Source organism: Heliconius melpomene, chromosome 21 (genome assembly GCF_056956725.1).
Source record: "Heliconius melpomene rosina isolate 202511_hmr_F chromosome 21, ASM5695672v1, whole genome shotgun sequence".
In the NCBI taxonomy this organism is placed as follows: Eukaryota; Metazoa; Arthropoda; class Insecta; order Lepidoptera; family Nymphalidae; genus Heliconius; species Heliconius melpomene.
In genome coordinates this window covers 14,814,859-14,836,894 of record NC_140409.1, presented here as the reverse complement: position 1 = coordinate 14,836,894, position 22,036 = coordinate 14,814,859, and the positions used below count along the sequence as shown (strand labels likewise).

The window sequence follows — 22,036 nt, the reverse complement described above, 5'->3', positions numbered from 1 at the left end:
CATTTAGTTCGGACGCAGTACCGCATGCGCCAGTACATTGTAGGAGTGAATGCAGACATACAGACATGGACAACCCAGGGTTTGTCTACGACGAGGTGCCGATGCCGGTGCTCTCTGCCGATAGTGAACCTTCACTACCTTATTGCAGTACACCTGTCAAATGGTAAGTTATTACTGTTAAAGCTTACATTTCATTTTATTAAAAGATTAATAATTGATTAGGTGTCTCGATAACTGGTTGTTCGTGTAATAAAATGGCTGTGTTTATATATTCATGGTATATTGTATATTTAAGGTAAATGGCGTTAAATACTCTGCCAACTAATAAAAAATGCAAGTAATTTTTATCGACGTTTTTTAGGGTTTATTACCTCAAAAGTTAATATTAAATATTGAATATTTCAATTTGTTTATTACCTTGGGGCTCAGAAACGAACATTTACACGAGTACGAGTAGGTACATTCATGGTTTTTGATACCTTTGTATAAAATATACGGTAGGTGCTCCCGTGGACCTACTCTTATAAAGTGTGAACCAGAGTAAGAACTTACAATAAAGTAAAGGGCAAAATGTGAAGAAGTGAGAGACAGCTCGGACACACGCTGCTCCGCTGCGCCACTGCCACATCGGGGTTTCACTTGTGAACAAATTTATAAACAAATTTTTATTTGTTATTTCATATCTTATATTCCTGCTTTGGAATATATTTCTATGCACCACGAGTATGCTATAGTATTCTTGAACTTTTTTATTATTATTTATTTATTTATATTAAAAACTAGTACATTTAAAGTGGTCAGCAATAAGTACATGAGCGGAGTTGTATTACGCGCTTGCGCACTCATGCATATTAGTCATCATCATACAATATTTGCTCGTACGACAAGCCGCGCAGCAAGCCTCAAGCAGCCACAAGTTCTCAATGATAGATAGACATTTGTAGGGCTATATATAATCTATGTTTTAACTAGGACCATTCGAGCAAAACTGGGATTTTCAATATCGACTTCAGAAAAAGCCCGGGCTCCCGGTATTTTCGATATTTTCAGGATTTGACAAAATTAGTATTTTGTTCAAGCCTCTTCTTTGTAGAGTTCAGTTAGGTGGTCAGTTTCAGCCAAATAGTAAATTAAAATATATTTACTAAATAATAAAAATTTTAAGTATCATAAGACATTTTAATAATACTGGTAACACAAATGATCACAATAAAGAGCTCAAGCCATTTCTATTTTATTATACAAACAAACAAACAGCACTCTCTGGTCTGCTGTGGATAAAAACTACTTTGATTTTGCATTGGCTTTTCAACTGGCATTCCTAAATGTTGTGTTTTTATCGAAAGAAATAAAACCGTCGTATGTAAAACCTGAGCCTGAAAGCCTGACGGCTCAGCGTCTTCTTATTCCATATCAAGTTACTCGAACGTTTAACGTCGTTTATTTATTTTAAATAAACATATGTATATTTCAAGCAGGAGTAGCCGCACGGGCCCGCTAGTTTATTATAAGCGTCATCTACATTTTTTATCTTAAATTTTTTTGTTCATAGTGGAGCATCCACGAAACATTTTGTATATGACTGTAACGTTAGTTAGACCAAAAATTACACTGGATGGCGCTAGTGGTAAAAATAAGTCTTTTTATTGAAAGAATATAAATATAATTTAATATATTATTGTTTGTATTTTAATATATTATTATTACTCCCTTGTTACGTTAAAAGCATGAGGATTCCCCGGAGGGCATGTATGAAGAAGATGATGACAGTAGACGAGGTGAAAGAGGTATGCAGAGACCGCAGCGTTTGGCGACCGTAGCTCCGTTCTCTCTGACTACCCCGCTAGGGACAAAGCGTGAAGTTATGCTATGTTGTTGTTGTTGTTCTAAAACAAGTCTAATGAGTTTTGAACATCATTCTACTTTTAACAACATAATATATCCATAACAAATATCGTACATTTAATATTTATGAAATAATAAATGACAAATACCTTACAAAGCGTTTGTGATGGCAACACTAGATCACTAGTGTTACTTCATTTTCAATAATAACAAACCATTTTGAAAGTGAGTACCAAAATATCATAAGTTTTCAGCGTTTTATTTATTAAATACTAAATATATTATGTATGTATGTTACTTAGCAGTTCTAGTTCCATACGCATTGAAAAATGTTCATTTCATTTGATTAGAATATTTAGTATAGTATGAAAATGTAAAGTTTTCATAGACTCGCCTCGTTTATTTGCGGTTAAAATCCACTTCCCGGGTTTAAATAGAATAATTGACGTGTTTGTACGCGCATGCGTACTACGTACGGCGGCAGGCCGGCAGGCCGGCAGGGCGGCAGGGGCACTCCTCAGTCGTCACTCGTCGTCGGTAGTGTATTGTCTCAGTGCTCCAGCAAACGGCGACGACCGGCGCTAGCCACTACTGCTAAAACTACTTGCTAGCATTCACCAAACTAACTGTAAGTCGTCTTAACTATATCATTTAACTTTTAAATTAATTAAAACTGGCTTTTTAACCCGCACGTCCAGCACGTTGTTCACGTAACTAACTTATTTTTGTTGGACATTCAATTTAAACTTTGTCGTTCTAACGTTTTGTTCATTTTGATTTTTTCTAACAAAGTGCACTAACTTTCTTATGTTTATTTAATTTATTTTTGTTTTTAATGCCATATTAAGTTAGAATGGAGCAAGAATGGCTGAAAGGTGGGTCTTGCCCGCCCCTCGAGCAGGGCTTTGAAAGTTTTACATTATCAAATGAAAGGAGTGTCCAGAGAGTAGCCTGCTTCAGAACGAAGGTTAAATGTTGCCTTAAACCAATTTTCAACCATGTGCCCACCACCTTGACAGAGTGAGTACTGCACTGTTACATATGTTATTTATAATTTTTATTCTTATACTTCACCATGTATCATGGGGAGCTTGCACTCTCTAACTGCCGCATGCATACCTAGCATGAATAACAAACTAACTATTATATAAGTGTAGTATAGAGATATTGCAATGTAAATGAGGCTTGGATGTTTAGTTACTAGTATGCATTTTGTATATCTCAATGCGCTATTTCAGAGAGAGGAGTTTAGAGGAGGCAGATCAGAGCCTAGCAAAAATGCCAACTGCTAACTCTGAAGAAACCGCTCTGCTGAGGTAAGTTATTTTGAAAGTTTATTTGGGAATGGTAGTTATAGAAATATTTGCTCTACATTATAGTATGTAGTATGTTTTTAATAAACTTATTTAGTTTATGTTTCTGCAACTGTGAATGTGGTGAATTAGTTTTCACACATTTCTTAAAATATTTTTTTTATATTTAAAACTTTGTTTATTGATTTTTTTATTTATATTTATGGGCACGGCATTATTTCATAAATTGGCCAAAGAGTGGCCATATTCCCATAAATTCGGCTTAAAAACTCTTAACTTATGTTAAAATAATTGCGCATTGGGTATTTCTAGATGTGGACAGTCTTCCAGCCATCTTGGTTCCACTTATTATAATGACATATAATATAACGAGTTGTGCACTTGCACTATTGATATGGCACAAACACACACACACACACACACACATACACACACACATGTATTTTAGCAAACATTTAATGGTTTTTATGATTGAAATAAATTTGAATTGTAGATAATATTTATACACGAATCTTCTTTAATTAGAATGCGTGTTGGTCAACAATTCGGACAAGGGAACACGTCTAAGCAATCATTAACGGTGTTTTGTAAATGATCATTTCAAAGTAATTTTCTGATAAAATCTAGCAACTGTACAATGATGTGACATGCACACGTGACTAACATGTCTACTTAATCAACAGAACTGAGGTTATTTATAAAGGTGTTATGGTGGCGGCTATCGGCAGATATTGCACGATGAGTGGCCGAACTCAACGCCGTGCTTAACCTCCTCCGCCGCCTCGTTAACTTGATTGTATCCCCTTCTCGTGAAGTTCGGCTCTTGTGTGGTCCTCAGACGGGCACTCTACATCGCACTTGCACATATTGAAAATAAATAAATGGAATTTAGAATAGAGTTCGAGGAGGATATCCTTTCAGTTTATCTTGTTCTTTGCTTTAGCCTAGTTTCGCCCTTCACAATGCTCTGAGATCGCCATCGTCCGCCCGTCTCATTGCTCCAGCTCATGACGCCCTCTTTCTTTCCTTCTTGTGGGTATTGTACTATTTTGAGATACCTCTAAAATTGCTGGGATAGTATGAATTGTTCATATTAATTTCAGTATTCTAGATTTTTTGTAATTACTTTTAATTTTGAGGGCGTCGTGGCGCAGCGGCACGAGGGTGTGGCTGTAACGCGACGGTTGTGGGTTCGAGCCCCATTAGTATAGAGGAAATGAAATATTTATTTTCGCTTATATTTCCATTTCTGTGTCGAGGCAAAGCGCGGCGTTGAGTTCTGCCACTCAACACGCAATGCCTCCAAAATTCGACAGAAAGTGGAGAACGGAGTGTCTTTACATTAGGTTCCCTCTGCCTACCCTGCTGTGTGCGGGATACAGCGAGAAGCTGACTTTTAATTTTTTTATTGTTAAAAACATTTTATAGAAATCTTTTGGATATGATCGATTTTATTTGCATTGTAATCTAAGTATAAAACTATATATATAAAATCGAAAGTCACTCACTCATCACGAAATCTCAGAAACTACAAGTGCTAGGAATCTGAAATTTTGCATAGGAGTTACTTATAGGACGTAGGTGTTCGCTAAGACGGGAATTTGCAATATTCGACTTCTAAGGGGTTGTTTTTGGGGTCGAAAGTTTGTATGAAACTTCGTTACTATAAATGCTAGGAGTCTCAAATTTTGCTTAAACGTCACTAGGACGTAGTCATTGAGACAGAAATTAATAATAACATAGTTCACGCGGGTAAAACCGCGAGCGGGCCGCTAGTAATGTATATATTATTTAAATGAGTGTACTATATCAAAAAGACACTAATTTTCAAGTAAAAACTAAGTTCTTTTTTTACAAGATATAATAAACGTGCATAAACTAGTTTGTATATTCATATCTTTTTAGTTGAATATCTAGACGAGTTTGTGAGAAATGTTTTCATTAAGGCATTTCAAGGTGCCTGCATTTACGACGCAAACTTGGTTCAGATGTTATGCGACGACCTTGACTAACCGCTATTACTGTTACGTCCAGAACGTAATTCACGCCTAGCCCACGCGCATGTCGCACTCACTGGTAGCCGACGGGCACGGCCATGGGTTTAGTCTTAATGTGTAGAACACGGTAAAAGCGCAATCCGTGTCAGGAATGAGGTCATCACACTTACGCTCCTTTAGAGTCCTACTCTTCAAGTATTAAAGCGACGTAATGGATGTTTAACCTATATCCATAACAGGTTAAAATTATTCTTTACTTTTAATTTTCTTATATTAAACATTTTTTAAGTGAGTTCCACTAGTTTAACAATTTGTGGTGTAAAGAAAGATTTCATTGGCTGTTGGTATGATAAGTTACCGAATGCTTGTGGAAGTGTTGAAAGTTTTTCTATCAAAAAATTTTATGTCGGGATATAAATGTAATTAGTTGGTGCACAGCATTAAACACCAATGTCCCGGCCTGGTCCTGGCGCAGGGCCAGAGAAAGCGGTCGATTCACTCACGGTGTGACATCTACCTTCACATATAGTGTGGGGCGTACTCACTCACACACTCTAGTATGTAGTGTGTTGAAATCATGTCATGCAATAAAATCATGTTTTGGTAAATGGTATTTCATTATAAACTTAACAGTCATTAGATGTAGGCAACGTAAGCTCCAGGTGCCAGGACCCCCGGGCGGCTTGGCCCACTTGAACTATACAAATAAGTATTTACCAAAAAAATATGACGCATGGGCCTTTACAGTTACTAATAATATATATATTGTTAGAAATAATTAGAAATAATGACCATAGAGGTTATATAGGAACAACTCTAATTACTGGCTGGCACTTTTATGGGCTGTCAACGGCGACTGAAAGAAAAGGATCGCTAACGTCACTCTGCCCGATGGATTCTTTAGAACCAGATATTGTTATTAGACTGCTAGATAATTCCCTTTGGTTGTTAAATAATTATTTGAAGTCTTGTTTTAATTCATTACCTTTCCCACTTTATTTAATATTTCCAATAGTTTCTAACATCAGAAGTGGGATAGAAGCCTTAGTTACTAAGCCATCCCATTCCTGATCTTTCCAATATTTTTGGGTAATCGGGTAGAGTTACATAGCAATGTCTTCTGATAGTTGACGTTGCAAAACTAGAGGGAGACACCCGTACGCGAACTCCCTCCCCTACTAGTACACTTCGCGAGATAAAGCCGCGAAGTCAGACTTCGCGTTGGTGCTGGGTGCGGCACAATGTGCCCCTGCACCATCGACATCAACCTAAAAACAACGCCAACGCAGTTACCAGAGTTGCCGTTATCCGTGGGTCTACAAGCACCAGTCGAGCAATATAGCTGAGCAGTTGCTTGAAGTGTGAACTCTTTCACGGTGAGATCTAACCAATATTATGTTTCCGATTTTACCCCAATATTCATGACGTCGACACGTAGTGAGACGAAATCGATTAAGTTTACGTGCTTTACCAAATAACTGAAAAGATTAGACATTCTTTTCCTCGTGGTCAGGTTAGGCCGAGTCAAAATAAAATAATAGCCGCTGCCAGGTACATGGTATGACATGCATGGCTGGTATTATGGCGAGGAAAGTGAGCACCAGATACATGTGCTGTTCTCTTTGATTGATAGTTTTCCTATTTAGTATCTATTTGTTCTTGACTATGTATCAAACTATTTGTGTACTCACCATGTTTTTGTTGTACATGGTGCTCATGTAATTTTTAATTAGTAACTAAAGGTTAGTAACTAAAGGTTAGTAAGGAGGCATGTGGTTGCGTCAGTGGGGCCCAGGTTGACTAGAGACCCAGTAAGTCCGGTCTTACTTCTGCAGTGTCAGAGTGACTCACATGGGTGAGAAGAGATCTGACGCCAAAGTCTACAGATTATTTTGTGTTGCATTTTTTGAGTTACTGTATACCTCTGTAGGTGTCAGATTGACTCACAAGAGATTGGTGTAAATTCTAATGCATTTAGTATTCGGTTGCGCGGGAACAGGATCCGACACAAAATCCTACTATGTCTGTTTTATTTCTGAGTTAATGGTTACTTTGTAGGTGTCGGATTGACTCGCAAGAGACCGTTGTAATTCATTTTGTATCTAGAATGCATCTAGTATCCGATTGCGTGAAAAGAGATCTGAAGTAAATCCTACCACGCGTATTTGATTTTCATTCTTGTGTCATTGTTTAATATGAAAGTTCAAAGATACATGTTCAAGGTCAGATTTCAGATATAAACTGACAACTAGTTTCGTTACTTATTGAAATAACTAATTCCATTTCATATCACAGGTCAGAACGAAACTGATAATGTGAGGTCTACTAATACTGACAAAGTTGGTCCTTCTAATGAAACGGAGGACGGCATCGGGACGCTGCCATGTCAGGAGAGGCCGTGTTAGAAATAATTAGAAATAATGACCATAGAGGTTATATAAGAACAACTCTAATTACTGGCTGGCACTTTTATGGGCTGTCAACGGCGACTGAAAGAAAAGGATCGCTAACGTCACTCTGCCCGATGGATTCTTTAGAACCAGATATTGTTATTAGACTGCTAGATAATTCCCTTTGGTTGTTAAATAATTATTTGAAGCCTTGTTTTAATTCATTACCTTTCCCACTTTATTTAATATTTCCAATAGTTTCTAACAATATATATATATATATATATATATATATATATATATATATAGTATAGCGGACGCGCGCAGCTTCGCTAGCGTATTTAAGGGTGAATTCTAATAACCCATGAAACCTGTGTTCAATGAAATATTTTTAAGAGTCTAAATTTCAAATTTTATTAAAATTCGTGACGATTTAAAAAAAAAACCTATACAAACTTTCAACCCCTTATTTGCACCCTTAGGTCGTTTTTCAAAATCCCTTCTTAGAGGATGTCCAGATTACGAAAGTAAACTTTGGTCCAAATTTCACGTTTCTACGCACAGAGGTTACGGCTGTGCGCGTCTTACCTCAGTCAGTGAGGACAAGTCCTTTTATATATATATAGATACTTTTATTAAATTAGCGAATCAATTTTACATTTTTAAATATAAATTATTATTAAAAAAAGATACATTTAAAAATATAGAAAAAACCACTCTTCCGAGGGCGGGACAAGGGTCCAAGCCATCGGTGGCTAGGGCTCCAGAGAGAGGAACCTCCGCACAATACGTGCCGTCTCAAGTAATACTGCCTTCTGTATCCGGTTCTTGATCCAACAGCTAAGCGATAGCCTCTTAAGGTGTTGGTCGAGGCTTTTCGCTATTAAACCGTTAACCGAAACCACTATCGGCACAATGATAGTCGCATTGACATCCCACATGGCGGTAATCTCATGGGCTAGGTCCAAATATTTAGATTCTTTTTCGGCCTTCACGAGATTTTCATCATGTGGGATAGTAACGTCAACAATCACTGCGCGGCGCGCCACTCGGTCTACTAGTACTATATCAGGTCTATTGGCAACAATATACCTGTCAGTAATAATAGACCGATCCCAGTAGAGCAAAGCAAACCTATTTTCAAGAACTGACATGGGATTGTACCTGTAGTAAGGCACCTCCAATTCTACAAGGCCATATTGAAGAGCAAGTTGCTGGTGTATTATCTTGGCTACTTGATTGTGTATATGCAAATACTCACCATTAGCAAGATGAGAACAACCAGAGACAATATGTCTGAGGGACTCCCCAGGTCGATGACACGCCCGGCAGATGTCGATAATCTTTCATAATATGTCTCTGGTAGTTCCGTGTCTTGATAACTTCGTCCATAATTGCAAAGACAAAACCTTCAGTTTCTCCGAAAAGATCCCCAAACTGTAACCAAGATAATGATGAAGCAGTATCCACGTCCTGGCCCACTAAGGCTCTATGGAATCTACCATGCAGCTCCTTGCTCTTCCATATAGCCATGCGATCAGAAGTAGTAAATACTACAGGCCGACGCCAGTTCTCTTTGCCCAAGGAAAGAGGAGTAAGGCCTTTGTCAACTGTTACCACATCCTTGTGCATATCCACGTCAATCTTGAGAAAATATTCTCTAACACTGCATACCTCGTGGTTATAGAGGTTCTTGACATTCAAAAAGCCACGACCTCCACACTTACGCGGGATATACAGTCTCATTACAGACGAACGCGGATGGTGCATTCGGTATGTCGTCAACAATAGATATATAGATTATTATTAAACAACTAAATGGAATTATCTAACAATTGACAGCCTTGACTCGCCGTTGACAGCCTTAAAAAGTGCCAGCCAGTAATTAGAGTCGTCTTTATATAACCTCTATGGTCATTACATCTAACACTCTCTGTAACTCTTCACCACTTCAGCTTCAACGATATATGTATTTGTCTACTTTAATAATTTACTTATTGGATAGACCCCGTGCGGCTATACGTACGCCCACTTGCAACATACGAATGTTTATTTAAGTGTATTTAAGAAAAAACCGTCCAAGCGCGAGTCGGACTCCTCAACAGAGGAGTCTGCACCAATTTCAGGATTGTGATTGGGAAATAAAATTAACTTAAGTCTACGGGAAGTACTATAAATGAAGCAAAAAATATGTATAAATGCTCATATCGTTTGATAGCGTTGTATTAGAAGCTTAATTTCTGTGCTGCAAAAACCTGTAATCCTGAATATCTGATATCACAAGTATAATGTTCTTCACAGGCGGACAAAAAAGTGACCCTATAGGGGTTCCGCTTTTTTCCTTCTGAGGTACAAAACCCTAAAATTGATTAATTATCTTAGTTTGCATAACGCATTAAAGAAATCATAATTTAAGTGTTTTGGAAATTAATTTGTGTTTCATATTTAATTCTCTCAACTCAAAGCCACGCATTGCCTTGTTACCCGCACATAGCAGGGTTACGCAAAGGGAAACTAGTTTTAGGACACTCTGTTCCCCTCTTTCCGCCGAATACTGGAAGCATTGCGTGTTGAGTAGCCCACAACTGTTGTGTTTAAATTCACCAACTTGTGCCACTGCGCCACGATGGCCTCATCAAGTAATTTAAGTCTTTGTCGAATTAAGTACTATAAATTGATATAACTTTTTTATTTATGAACCGATTGTAATAAAGTAAACCCTATATGTTTTCGCAAGCTTGCCAGAATCCAATGAATCCAGTGAAAACCGCATCTAAATCTGTTAAGCCGATTCTGAGATTAGCGATAACAAATGCACAGCCAAATTTTAAAAATCGTTGTTTTCGGTTCTATTAGGTTAATAAAGGTTCCCAATAATGCTTTTTTTAAATATCTTCCAAGTACAGACCTGACCTGACAATATTATACAAATAAATTTACTGAAATTACAATATTGTATAGCTTCGAAATATTATTTTCAATCTTTACTTTTTACATTATATACATTTATTGATAATTTGAATTATTAACTATAAATAACTATTTAATAACTACTAATAACTATTTAATAACTATTTAGTCGATGTTAGTCAATTCAGCTACCTTCCTCTGACTGAAACGCCAATATCCCCAACAGCTTGCTGCCGATCGATAGCATGGACGACATCGAGCTGAAGAACATCCAGCTCCAGTTCCCAAACGCTCGCCGGTTCAGCGACACCGCCTGCCAGGAAGTGAGGGTCCACACGGACCGCGGGGACGTCATGGTGGCCATCCAGGGCGACCGCGCCAAGCCTGCCATCATCACCTACCATGATATGGGATTGAACTGTAAGTAGTTAGTTACCTTCATAGTGCATGAACAATAGACCGGTGCGACCTGTGCTCTGTCAGTCAGTCACTCAGTAACAGATAGGTAAAATTTAGAATTGCCATGGAAATGTGCTTTTTTCATACGTTTTGTGATGCTAATCGCTTAATGCTATATTATATTTGTCTTGATTGTTTAAAGTAGAGATAATTCAGATGAAATGAAGAGTTTGTTGTATCAACGTGGAAAACAATATAAAATTGTGAAGCACATAGCATCTATCGTCGCATTTCATAATCTTTTAAACTTTTATAGAAGTATCGCATTTTGTAAGAAAAGGAGGTAGGTATCACTTCGACTGTATTTTTTTTGTTTGTTAGGTACCTCATAACTTTTGATTGGATGAACCGATTTTGATATTTTTTTTATTTGAATATTTTTGTCCATTTCTGAAGACTGGTATCTATGAGAAAATCCCAATTGCAAAACAATTTGCATTCGGTATGTTTGCGACAAATGGACAAATAACTTAATGTCACGCCAACCGATTCCCATGATTCTTTTTTTATTTGAAAGAATACACTTCACGGATAGTTTGGTGAAAGTTTAGTTAGGTTCTGATTATGGAATCCGGTCGAAAGTGAGAAAGCTTGTTTTTTTGGTAAAAATTTAATTATACTGTAACAGTTACCAGTAAAAATATTGTTAAAATTGATGTTAGCTGTGAGATTCCTCATCGTTGCATTTCTTTTCAACCAACCTCAAAAAAGAGGATGTTTTCATTTTCAACCGACTTCAAAAAAGGGAGAGGTTTCTAATTCGCCCGAATATTTATTATGTATATATTCTTGTGATACCAAAATGCTAGTTTGCACAAAAATAACACCTAATTAAGTAAAATTTTACAACGGACAACCACCATCACTCATTTAACAAGCATCCTTTTAAGATCTACTCATCACTTAAAATCGTAAAATAAATATTTTTTTAAAGACAAACCGACTTCTAACAACGAACTTAAAAGTAAGAAATAATTTCACAAACATTTTATAATTTTGAAGTAGGACCACCAAGTAAAACAAACAGGCTTAGTAATTTCGATATTGTAGAAAGGTTGTAGTATTGTTGCATTCTGAGGGTAAATGAAGCTACATTGTGACGTACTTGTTCCCCAATCAATATTAGTCGGTTAGCAACCAGTACCCACGTACAGTAACGAGCATTGTGGGTGTCATCACACGTCCTCTCGCTTTAGAGCGCTTGAACGTTGAAGTTTCTAAGAGACGCTGGTTCAATTCCTGCTACGTTCAAATTTTTATACATTTATAAAAAAGTAGTATATATCTCGTACATTTAGATATCTAGTACATTATTTCTGAAAGTTTCATAAATGCTCCAGAAACGACACTTCACAAGTAAGAATTTGTACTTCAGCTTCAAAAGGTTGGAGATGTTAGATAAGTTGCCACTTATCCACTTCAGCTAACTTGTCGATATATTTCTTGGTCTGATACCTTCGTGTAGTAGTTTAAAGTTAAGTTTCATTTAACAAGCACTTCTATAAATACCCAGTACCATAGCGAGTACCATGGCCTAAATATAAATATATTTATAAATTAAAGACTTATTTACTTGACTACAGACAGAACTAATAAAGAATTGCAATTTTCCATTTTATATTTATTTATTTATAAGGCCCACCAACAATTGATACAATTATTACATGCCATTAAAGAAAAAACAAAGTAAATTATTTCTAATTGCTCAATTATTTACTGGTGGGCTCCACATGCAAAAATAAATTTAACGATAACAACAAATAACAACTTAAAAATAAACACAACACAAAAAATAATAAATTACACGTGCTACACACAAGTTATACATTATTAAGATAAAAAACAGATTCATATATGCATTAATAAATTATTCACTTATTCTATTTTGTCACACAAGTACGAAAAAAACAATTAATAATATTCATAATTTAAGGTAAAAGACACTAATAATAAATAATTATTAAAATTAAATTAATGGTACAATCAATTAAAAATTAAATAAATTAATAAAATAAAAACAAATTAATCAGCAAGTTTAAGATTCAAATAAAATTAATCAAATATAAGAACAAATAAACAAAATTCAAATTTCAAATTCAAAATATTCTTTATTCAAATAAACTATAAAAGCACTTTTGAATCGTCGAATGTACATGTCAACAAAAAGCTACCACCGGTTCGGAAGGCAGTTCTGCTGAGAAGAGCCGGCAAGAAACTCAACAGTTGCTCTTTTCAAAGTCAATGGTATATTTTACTATTACATTAGCTGGCAGCTATCCTGCCTGACATTCAATAGACATTAATTCCATACATGTTTATCCTCTAAATATTCTTGAACAGTGTAATAAGCTTTACTTGTTAGAATATTTTTTACAGATATTTTAAATTTTGGTAGTGGCAAACTAAGAATACACTGCGGAATTTTATTATATACACGTATACTCAGAACCATAAAAGATACTAAAAACCCTAAAAATATATATTATATATACGTATACATATATATATTACTAGTGGACCCGGACGCGGCTACGCCTGCTTGAACTATAAGAATATTTATTAAATATTATATAATATATTTATTTTTATAAGGATGAATATCAAAATATAAATTCATTTTGGGTGACGTTTTCTTAAAACTACAAAGAAACTTTGCAAACCGGTGCTTAGCAACGACGGTTGTTATTAACATGGCAGAATAAATTGCATGTCAAATTAGAAAGTATTTTAATTTATTAGTACATATGTGTAATGTAATATTATATAGCCTATAGCACTTCTGAAGAATGCAGCTTTCATACAAAACAAAAACAAAGTAAATCGATCCAGTAGATCCAGAGATCTTAGCGTTCAAACAAACAAACTCTTTCGCTTTATTATATTAGTATAGAAGTATAGATCTATATTAATATGTTTGTTATCAGCGAGTGAATGTAAACTCGACAGGCTGTAGGTTTGATTCTCACTAACGATACCGTACAGCGGTTTTGAAAATATGAGGTAATACATAAGTAATAATAGGAGGCCTACTCTCCATATAACGTGAGATATGGCCAGCATACCCTGACATTGCTTGTTAGGCCCCACCACATTGTCCACGGTGCGAGTTTAATATTTGCATGGCGCGGGCGAACCGACTACAACGTTGACCAAAGTGGCATTTCTGAGTCGACTACTAATACTTATAATAATACTAGCGACCCTCTTGCGGCTTCGCCCGCTTTTACTACTGGATTATCCATATAATGTATGTTTGCACAGCACTTAAGATAATGTGAAAATTAATTAAACCCTAATGCAACCCGCATTTTCGTAGTATATAATAGACTGAGTGAGTGATTACGCTTTATTATAATTATAAGAACAATTCTTTCAGACCTAAATGCCTTAAAAACTATCAGCATAGACGGACAAGTTCTTGCTAGCGACAATTTTTTATCTATATTTTTTAATAATTTTTATTAGTTGAATAGTTTTCATTTACTTTGCAAAAACGTAAATATTCGTACCAAAAATATGGGCGCCATAGTTCTTTCTACGGATACGGACGGCGTTGTCAAATCAAACAAGCGGAGGGCGAAGAGAGAGAGAGAGATTGTTTATTGAAATGTAATTTTCCATATTTTCTTAATTAATAATAAAAATATCCGCAAAAATTGTCACCTCTCATTATATTAAGGAAACATGTTGTAATTAATACCTTATAGTAGATCGATATTTGTAAACATTTACTTAATTAGATAATTTAGTTGTTTTAAAAGGGTTATTTAACTAAATATTATTATTTATAAAATATATTTTGCGAAGACTCAATATTATGGATTATTATTTTACTTGAAAAATAAGAATGATTTCATCTTTAAATAGTTTTTTGCGTGTACTTAATATGGTTAAAATCATCATTTAACAGGTGAACAATTAGAATAAACATTGATTTTAAGATTGACCTTCTATTATATAATATTTTACTTTAAAACATAAGGCAGACCGCGCATTTCATCGTCTATTCTCATAGTCAAACGGAACCGGAATAAAATATTTCAAACGCTGGCAACCCCTGTTTGCGGCAGGAATTTTCCAGGCAACCCTGTTTTATAGTGTTCAGAAAAAAATAAGCTTTAATTTGATATATAATTCATTAAAAAAACACATGAGTTCAAATTATTAACATTTAGTGATATGTTTAAACCAGGCAACCCTAGACTTGCGGCAGACTGAGAGCTGACAACCCTTAATTTTCCAATTCCTTATGCGATTATCTTTCAAATGATGTGCGATTCATATAAAAAACGTATGGGTGCAATTTTCTCCAAAAACGAGTTACGAAAAAATGTAATTAAAGATGATTGCGGCAGGATTCTTCCAGGCAACCCAGGTGTAATCTGTTCTACTAATCATGTATTATTCATTAATATAGGTTTAATTAAGAAAACTCGTTTATGCAGGATTCAACGGCCGGATCTCAGGGTATAAGGATTTTCCAATTGTTTTACACAGCAAGGATTTTTTAGTAGGTATCGTATTTTTAAATCTGTGCTATTAATCTTTTCAAGTACTTATTAAAATATATTTAAATGACTATTTTTAGATAGTTAAATGACTATTTTTAAAGGGAAGAAATTATAAACAAAAACCTACCTACTAATAACTACTACAAAAAATATGAAACCAAATATATCGCGCTGAAATAATACATTCAACTCCAATTATCCAATACGTGCAAACGCTTCTAAATCTTCGTTGCTATAGAGGCAGGCGGGTTGTTTTTCGAGCTTGTGGTTAATGCTGAAGAGGGTATTCTGTCCTGTAAAAGCAAGCATTACGTGGCTGCCTGTGAGGAAAATTAAATAGAATGCATCGGCCGGGAATATGCGGCGGCGGGCCGGCGAACCCGGGCCGCCCGCGTGGCAGGCGAGCATTCTACCACTAAACCACCGATGCGTGTAAGGCAGGCGGACGCGGCGGTCGCATGGCGAGTGGCGAGCCGTTTCGCAGCAAGGATTTTTTGATATTGTAACAACTTCTAAAGTACTTATTAAAATGAAAAACAGTAAAAGACAGTTTTGATCTATATTAAATGGCCAACGTAACTAATGTACTTATTTATATGCTGAGTAATGCTAGTAAGGGTGGGATATGCAGTGAGATATACTAGTAAGGGATAAGTGAAACTTGAGTAACATACAGCTGATGTGTCAACGGCGGGAAGTGTCAACAATTAAATGTGTTTTTCTGTAAAACTATTCGCAAATTCGAAATATTGTAAAAAGCAAATTTTATCTTCGTTTAACGTAGAAAATTAATAAAGTAAGTAGTAAGTAGAAAATTAATAAGGATTAATACCATTATGGAAAAATATGACTCACAATAAAAAATATATTGAAATTATTATTTTTAGACAGAAAAATGATCACTACACGTTATTCTTAAAAGACACGAATATGCCGTCGCGGACTTTTTTGTACATCTTATTAAGAGGAACAATACTCCAGTACATTTTTTTCATGTAGTACTTACCATTAAAGCAGCGCATGCGCGAAAGTGTCTCAACGGGTAGCACTTTATACATATATATCGTATTTATGTTAATTTACATAAGAATGTACAAATAATAAACTATATATAAACCTTCTACGAAAAATACTCGACCTAATGGTGAAAACCGCATCAAAATGTATTGGGTGGTTTAGGAGAAGAAGAGTTAGAAACAACAGACAGACACGAAAAGCGACTTTGTTTTATAAGATATAGGATACATTGTTTATTGTACGATTTGGCCAATTTAGATAAACTACTTATAATTTCTCATATCATCTCATTAAAAAAATACTTGTTTTCAAGTAACTACGAACCCCTATGGCTCTGGTCTTTGTCTTCAAAGTGCATCGTAGACTTCTGCCATTCATCAACAAGCAATGGCTCGATTTCAGATGGAGTCGGAGAACGAACTGTTTGCGGAATTCAGGGAGAGAAAACACTTTACTCTATATCCCGCAGATACAGAGTAAACATATCTGATCTACTATTATGACACTTTCCGTGCTGGTCCTCCAGTCAGCTGTCACGGCGCTGGGCCTTGCTTGGGCTAACATGTATTTCACCCAGATAGTAATATGTTAGCGTATACACCACACTACAATAGGTAACCCTGGATACGTGGCACTCCACTACTGTGCGGTTTACACCATCACGATCACCACCGAACTGTGGTCGGTACGATATGGGTACCTTCAAAACACCGTGGAGGGCGGTGATCGCCATCAGGTGACCCGAACGCTCGTTTGCCTTGACCTTTTTCCATAAAAAAAATAAATATAATAGGTATATAGTAGGTACATGCAATGTTGATCGATGCTCCCTAGGTATCGTGGTTTAATAGAGCGATAAAAATGGAAGCGTTTTTAAGACTTAATGATGTCTTTCTATTATTATAAGCCTTGTGCCGCTACGCCACGACCGGTGTACATATATATATATATATATATATAGCGGACGCGCGCAGCTTCGCTTGCGTATTTAGGGGTGAATTCGAATAAACCACGAAACATGTGTTCAATGAAATATTGTTAAGAGTCTAAATATCAAATTTTATAAAAATCGGTGGCAATTTAAGACTTTTTCCATACAAACTTTCAACCCCTTATTTGCACCCTTAGGGGGAGAATTCTAGAAAACGATGAAACACGTATTCAATTAAATATTTTTAAAAATCTAAATTTCAAATTTTATAAAAATCGGTGCCGATTTAATTTTTTTTCCATACAAACTTTCAACCCCTATTTCACCCCTTTAGGGTTAAAATTTTTCAAAATCCCTTCTTAGTGGATGTCCAGATTATAAAAGCAAACAAATCTCACATTTCCACGCACAGCGGTTACGGCTGTGCGTGCGTCTTACCTCAGTCAGTGAGGACAAGTCCTTTTATATATATAGATATATACGTTTGGGGGGACCTGGCTTCCTGGCTTCAAGCAGTTGTACCCAACAAACAAAGCGTCTCGTAACATATGTGACGAGATAGTTGCTTATGTAAATGAATAGCTCACTCATTCACGCAAGTCACTTATATTTTTCAAAAGTAGGCAAAGAGATAGTTTTTTTCCGGAAGATCCTGTAAATTGTGCAGTGCGTGAGGAACCGAATGTCTCAATATTAGGTTCTCTCTGCCTATCTAAAGTTTACAGCATCTAATTAACCAATTTTTTATACCAAAAATTGACGTCGTCATATTTTGTATGTGACTAATCTCTTATATAATAAAACAGTAAAAATATTAGGTCTGTACATTTAGTATTTTTGACTGAAATGGACAGAGGGGCACTTAAAAAATATTTAAAAAAACGTCATCAGAACTGGGGATGAGGAATAGTTCTAATTGAAAATGGGTTTTTATATTGGATCCAGGAACCGATAGATTTTATGGCGGTAATCGTTTCCTTGTACAGTAACCCAGCTCACGCCTGTACTGCGGTCAGACAGATTGGACACAACTATCTAGATTATAGACATTTGATCGCAGAGGCCAAGCCCGCTATATGCTTTTATATATGGTATTACCTCCACAGTTAATTGCTATAGATATTATCAGTATGTATTGAAATTCTTTACATAATTGTTTTACTAGGCAGTGGAGGGGCACCCTTGACTCCGCGACTGTTCTCCCTGTGTCTCGCGGCCAGTGGCGGTCGATGAGGAGCACAGAGTCCCATATAATCCATACAATATCTCTGCTTTCTTACGACGCGACGTTCGTGCTAAATATGTATCGTATACCGTATCGGCTTATATGTTGCAGGGATATCCCCGTACATTCAAGTTGACGTAGTTCGGTTTTGTTTTTTCATTTTGACAATATGGCGAATGATTTCTTTGCGTCGCGCAGTCAGAAAAGAAAATCTGAAAGCGTTTCATAACTTGCTACAGTACAGTGCTCTCAGCGTATTGCAGCTAATGACCGAAAGTAACCTTCGGGTCCCTGAATAGGCTATAGTATAAAACAGTGTCATAATAAACAAATATGTAACTGCCGACTCTATAAGCAAGGGTTCAATCCTATACAGCGTCCCTTTAACTCGATTGGTATACGTTCAAAAGTGAGAAAACTGTTGCGTCACTATTTATTTATTTATTTAGGCACACCAACAGCATGGGTAGCGTAGTGAGGCATCCATACAACTGTACAATATTCGAATAGGCTATTATATTTATTTATTTTATAAATTTATCCTACAAACTTAAACTTAAATCTAAGCAATTGTGTAGAAAAATTCGGTACAACTAATAATATTTAATATTCCACAGATACCAGCTTCCAGCCGTTCTTCAACTACGTGGACATGCGCGCCCTGCTCGAGAACTTCTGCGTGTACCACGTGAACGCGCCCGGCCAAGAAGAAGGAGCCCCCACCCTCCCCGACGAGTGAGTAGACGAGTAGACTCTCCTTTGTGGTAGGTACTACTTCCTACACCACACGCCGTACCTGCGGTTAGTTGCCTCTCATGCTGTGTCTATTTATGTGCGCCACCATCTGGTTTGAAATCTTACCCCGTCTCTAACTATACATAAACATTATAATATGTATAAAATACACCCTCGTGTCTCATGTCAACATGAACAGACATTCACCGAGCAACCACCCCCTATTTCATATATAAAATCGTCACTCACTCATCATGAAATCTGAGAAACTACAAGTGTTAGGAATCAGAAATTTCGCATAGGAGTTACTTACAGGACGTAGGTGCCTGCTAACACTGAAATTTGCAATATTCGACTCATAAGGGGATAAAATAAGGGTTGAAAATTTGTATGGAAAAAGATTTTAAGATTTATAAGATTTGAAATTTAGACTCTGAAAAATATTTCATTGAACACGTGTTATATGGCTTATTAGAATTCACCCTCTACACTGACAATATTTTAATAACCATATTTAATAAATCTTCGTATAGTTCAAGCGGGCGAAGCCGCCCAAGTCCTCATTGTATAACGACTGCAGGGGAGCGGAATGGGTTCTTGACCAAAACAACACCAACCTAATATTAATAATAATAATAATATATTCTTTATTGTACACCCAAAAATATAACACAAGAAAAGGAATCAAGATCAGAAAGAAATGTACAAGAGGCGGCCTTATCGCTAAAACAGCGATCTCTTCCAGGCAACCTTAAGGCATAGGACGTAAAGCGTAGCAAAGGGTTGGGGGTGTAAAGTGGGGAATAATAAATTTAATAAAATATATAATAATATTGTGTATAGAAGGGTAGGCAGAGAGAGTCGCGTGCCGCTGACGAGCGTTATAGATCATACAGACAGCCGCGCTGCTGCTACTGAACCCTGTAAACCTGTTTCCAGGATAATTGACCGTTGAAGCTATGCGTGGGAATCGAACCTAAAACAATCGCTTACACTTACTACACACACATGTCACCATTAGTTCCATTAATAATCTATACGTAACACACGTGACACGCGTGACACACTAAGAGATAAGAGAAAAGATCAATTATTTCCACAAATACGCGGCAGAGCCGACCGCCGATTGCGTTAATACGAGTACACCCACATTCAATGTAAATAAAGTCATAGTTACGACGAGTATATTATTTGCTCGCTCTCGAGATGATCAGTGCTAGGCTGTAGTGACAGTATGTACATGTCTGTTGACGTTGTTATAGTGAGACGGCACGTCATAGAAAAAAACTACAAGGCTTAGGAAAGATAATCTTTATCTATCCATATATACAAAATCTAAAGGTCACTCACTCATCACGAAATCTCAGAAACTACAAGTGCTAGGAATCTCAAATTTTGCATAGGAGTTATTTATAGGACGTAGGTACTCCCTAAGACGGGAATTTGTAATATTCGATTTCTAAGGGGTTGTTTTTGGGGTTGAAAGTTTGTATGAAACTTCGTTACTGCAAATGCTAGGAATCTCAAATTTTGCATGGGCGTCACTTATAGTTCACGCAGGCGAAGCCGCGGGCGGGCGCTAGTTTATAATAAAGTAAACACATGGGAATTTTATTTTTTTAAACATTACTGAGATGTATACTAATCAAACGTACACACTCCTCGAATCTGAACCTCAAATTCGTAAAAACTAGCTGGCACATCGCTCGTGGGATAGCGGACATTTCCTCGCAAATGTTGTTCTTGAGCTAGTCAATTGTCGTCGGTTACCCCCAGAGAAAAAAATCCAGTGGCGTCAGATCTGTCCCCTTGATGCGATATCAGTTTTCCAGTAAACATTTCGTTTACAACCGCTAAGGACTCATTCAATATATGAGATGTCGCGATGTAGGCCTAACTCTGTTGGTGACGTAATCAGGGCCAAACTGCCGAGCCGATTGTGATATAATTTCATATAGAGATAGTTGCTTGTCTTGAGATGAAGCTTTATGATGCATTATGTGCAAACAATGTTCTCCAAAAATATTGTTATATTTTAATATATTAAAATATATCTGGTTATTATTAATATATTTTCCATAATTTTGTATTCATCCTTATCAAAATAAATTTAATAAATACCTTTGGCATTGCGATCTTATTGAAAATAATTTGACAAATATATTGAATTCGTATAGTTAAAGCGGGCGGAGCCGCGTGGATCTTCTAGTTTTAATTAACCGATCAAAAGATCATCATATAATCGGCCTTGTGCCAAATTAAAAAATGACAATGTTCTATTGCTCTTACAATAGATAAAGCTGCAAGAGTGACATCTTTTTATACTTCTAAGCTGTCTAACTTTCATTTTTATGTAAAAGCTTGCTCTTGTTCGTCTTTGAAATCTAAATATAGAAAGTGAATTTCTTCCTACATTTTAATATTTGTACAATTTCTAGCTCTATAGCTTTACACTGACTAATATGTTCAGTAACAATTTCAGGCTTTCAGGCTGGCTTATCTTACGAAGCACAAATGCAACAAATCCTCTTACTGCTCTGGAGATCTGGCTCTGGCTATCCACAGCCAGTGGGTACCTCTAAGTACGAATAATAGAAAAAATCGAGATAAGCTATTGTTATTGCTATTATTTATTTATAATATTTTTTTTATGTAAGTGGGTAAGTCAGGTGTATTTGTTTTTTTTTTGTATAAAATAAAACA

At 36.2% G+C, this 22,036-nt stretch overlaps 1 protein-coding gene across 9 annotated transcripts in view; it reads left to right on the top strand.

Moving 5' to 3' along the window:
* The first annotated feature begins 4 nt into the window (after positions 1-4).
* Positions 5-22,036, top strand: part of MESK2 (misexpression suppressor of KSR 2) — a 43,224-nt gene continuing 21,192 nt past the window's right edge. For 3 of the 9 annotated variants that reach the window (XR_014879221.1, XM_085205578.1, XM_085205582.1), the window contains exons 1-5: positions 2,080-2,473; positions 2,694-2,865; positions 3,084-3,161; positions 10,682-10,875; positions 19,216-19,333. Coding sequence is in view for 8 of the 9 variants with exons in the window: in XM_085205578.1 (XP_085061704.1) it covers positions 2,699-2,865; positions 3,084-3,161; positions 10,682-10,875; positions 19,216-19,333 (557 nt within the window). In the remaining variant the exon portion in view is untranslated. The other 6 variants (XM_085205579.1, XM_085205580.1, XM_085205581.1 and 3 more) reach the window with 6 other exon arrangements.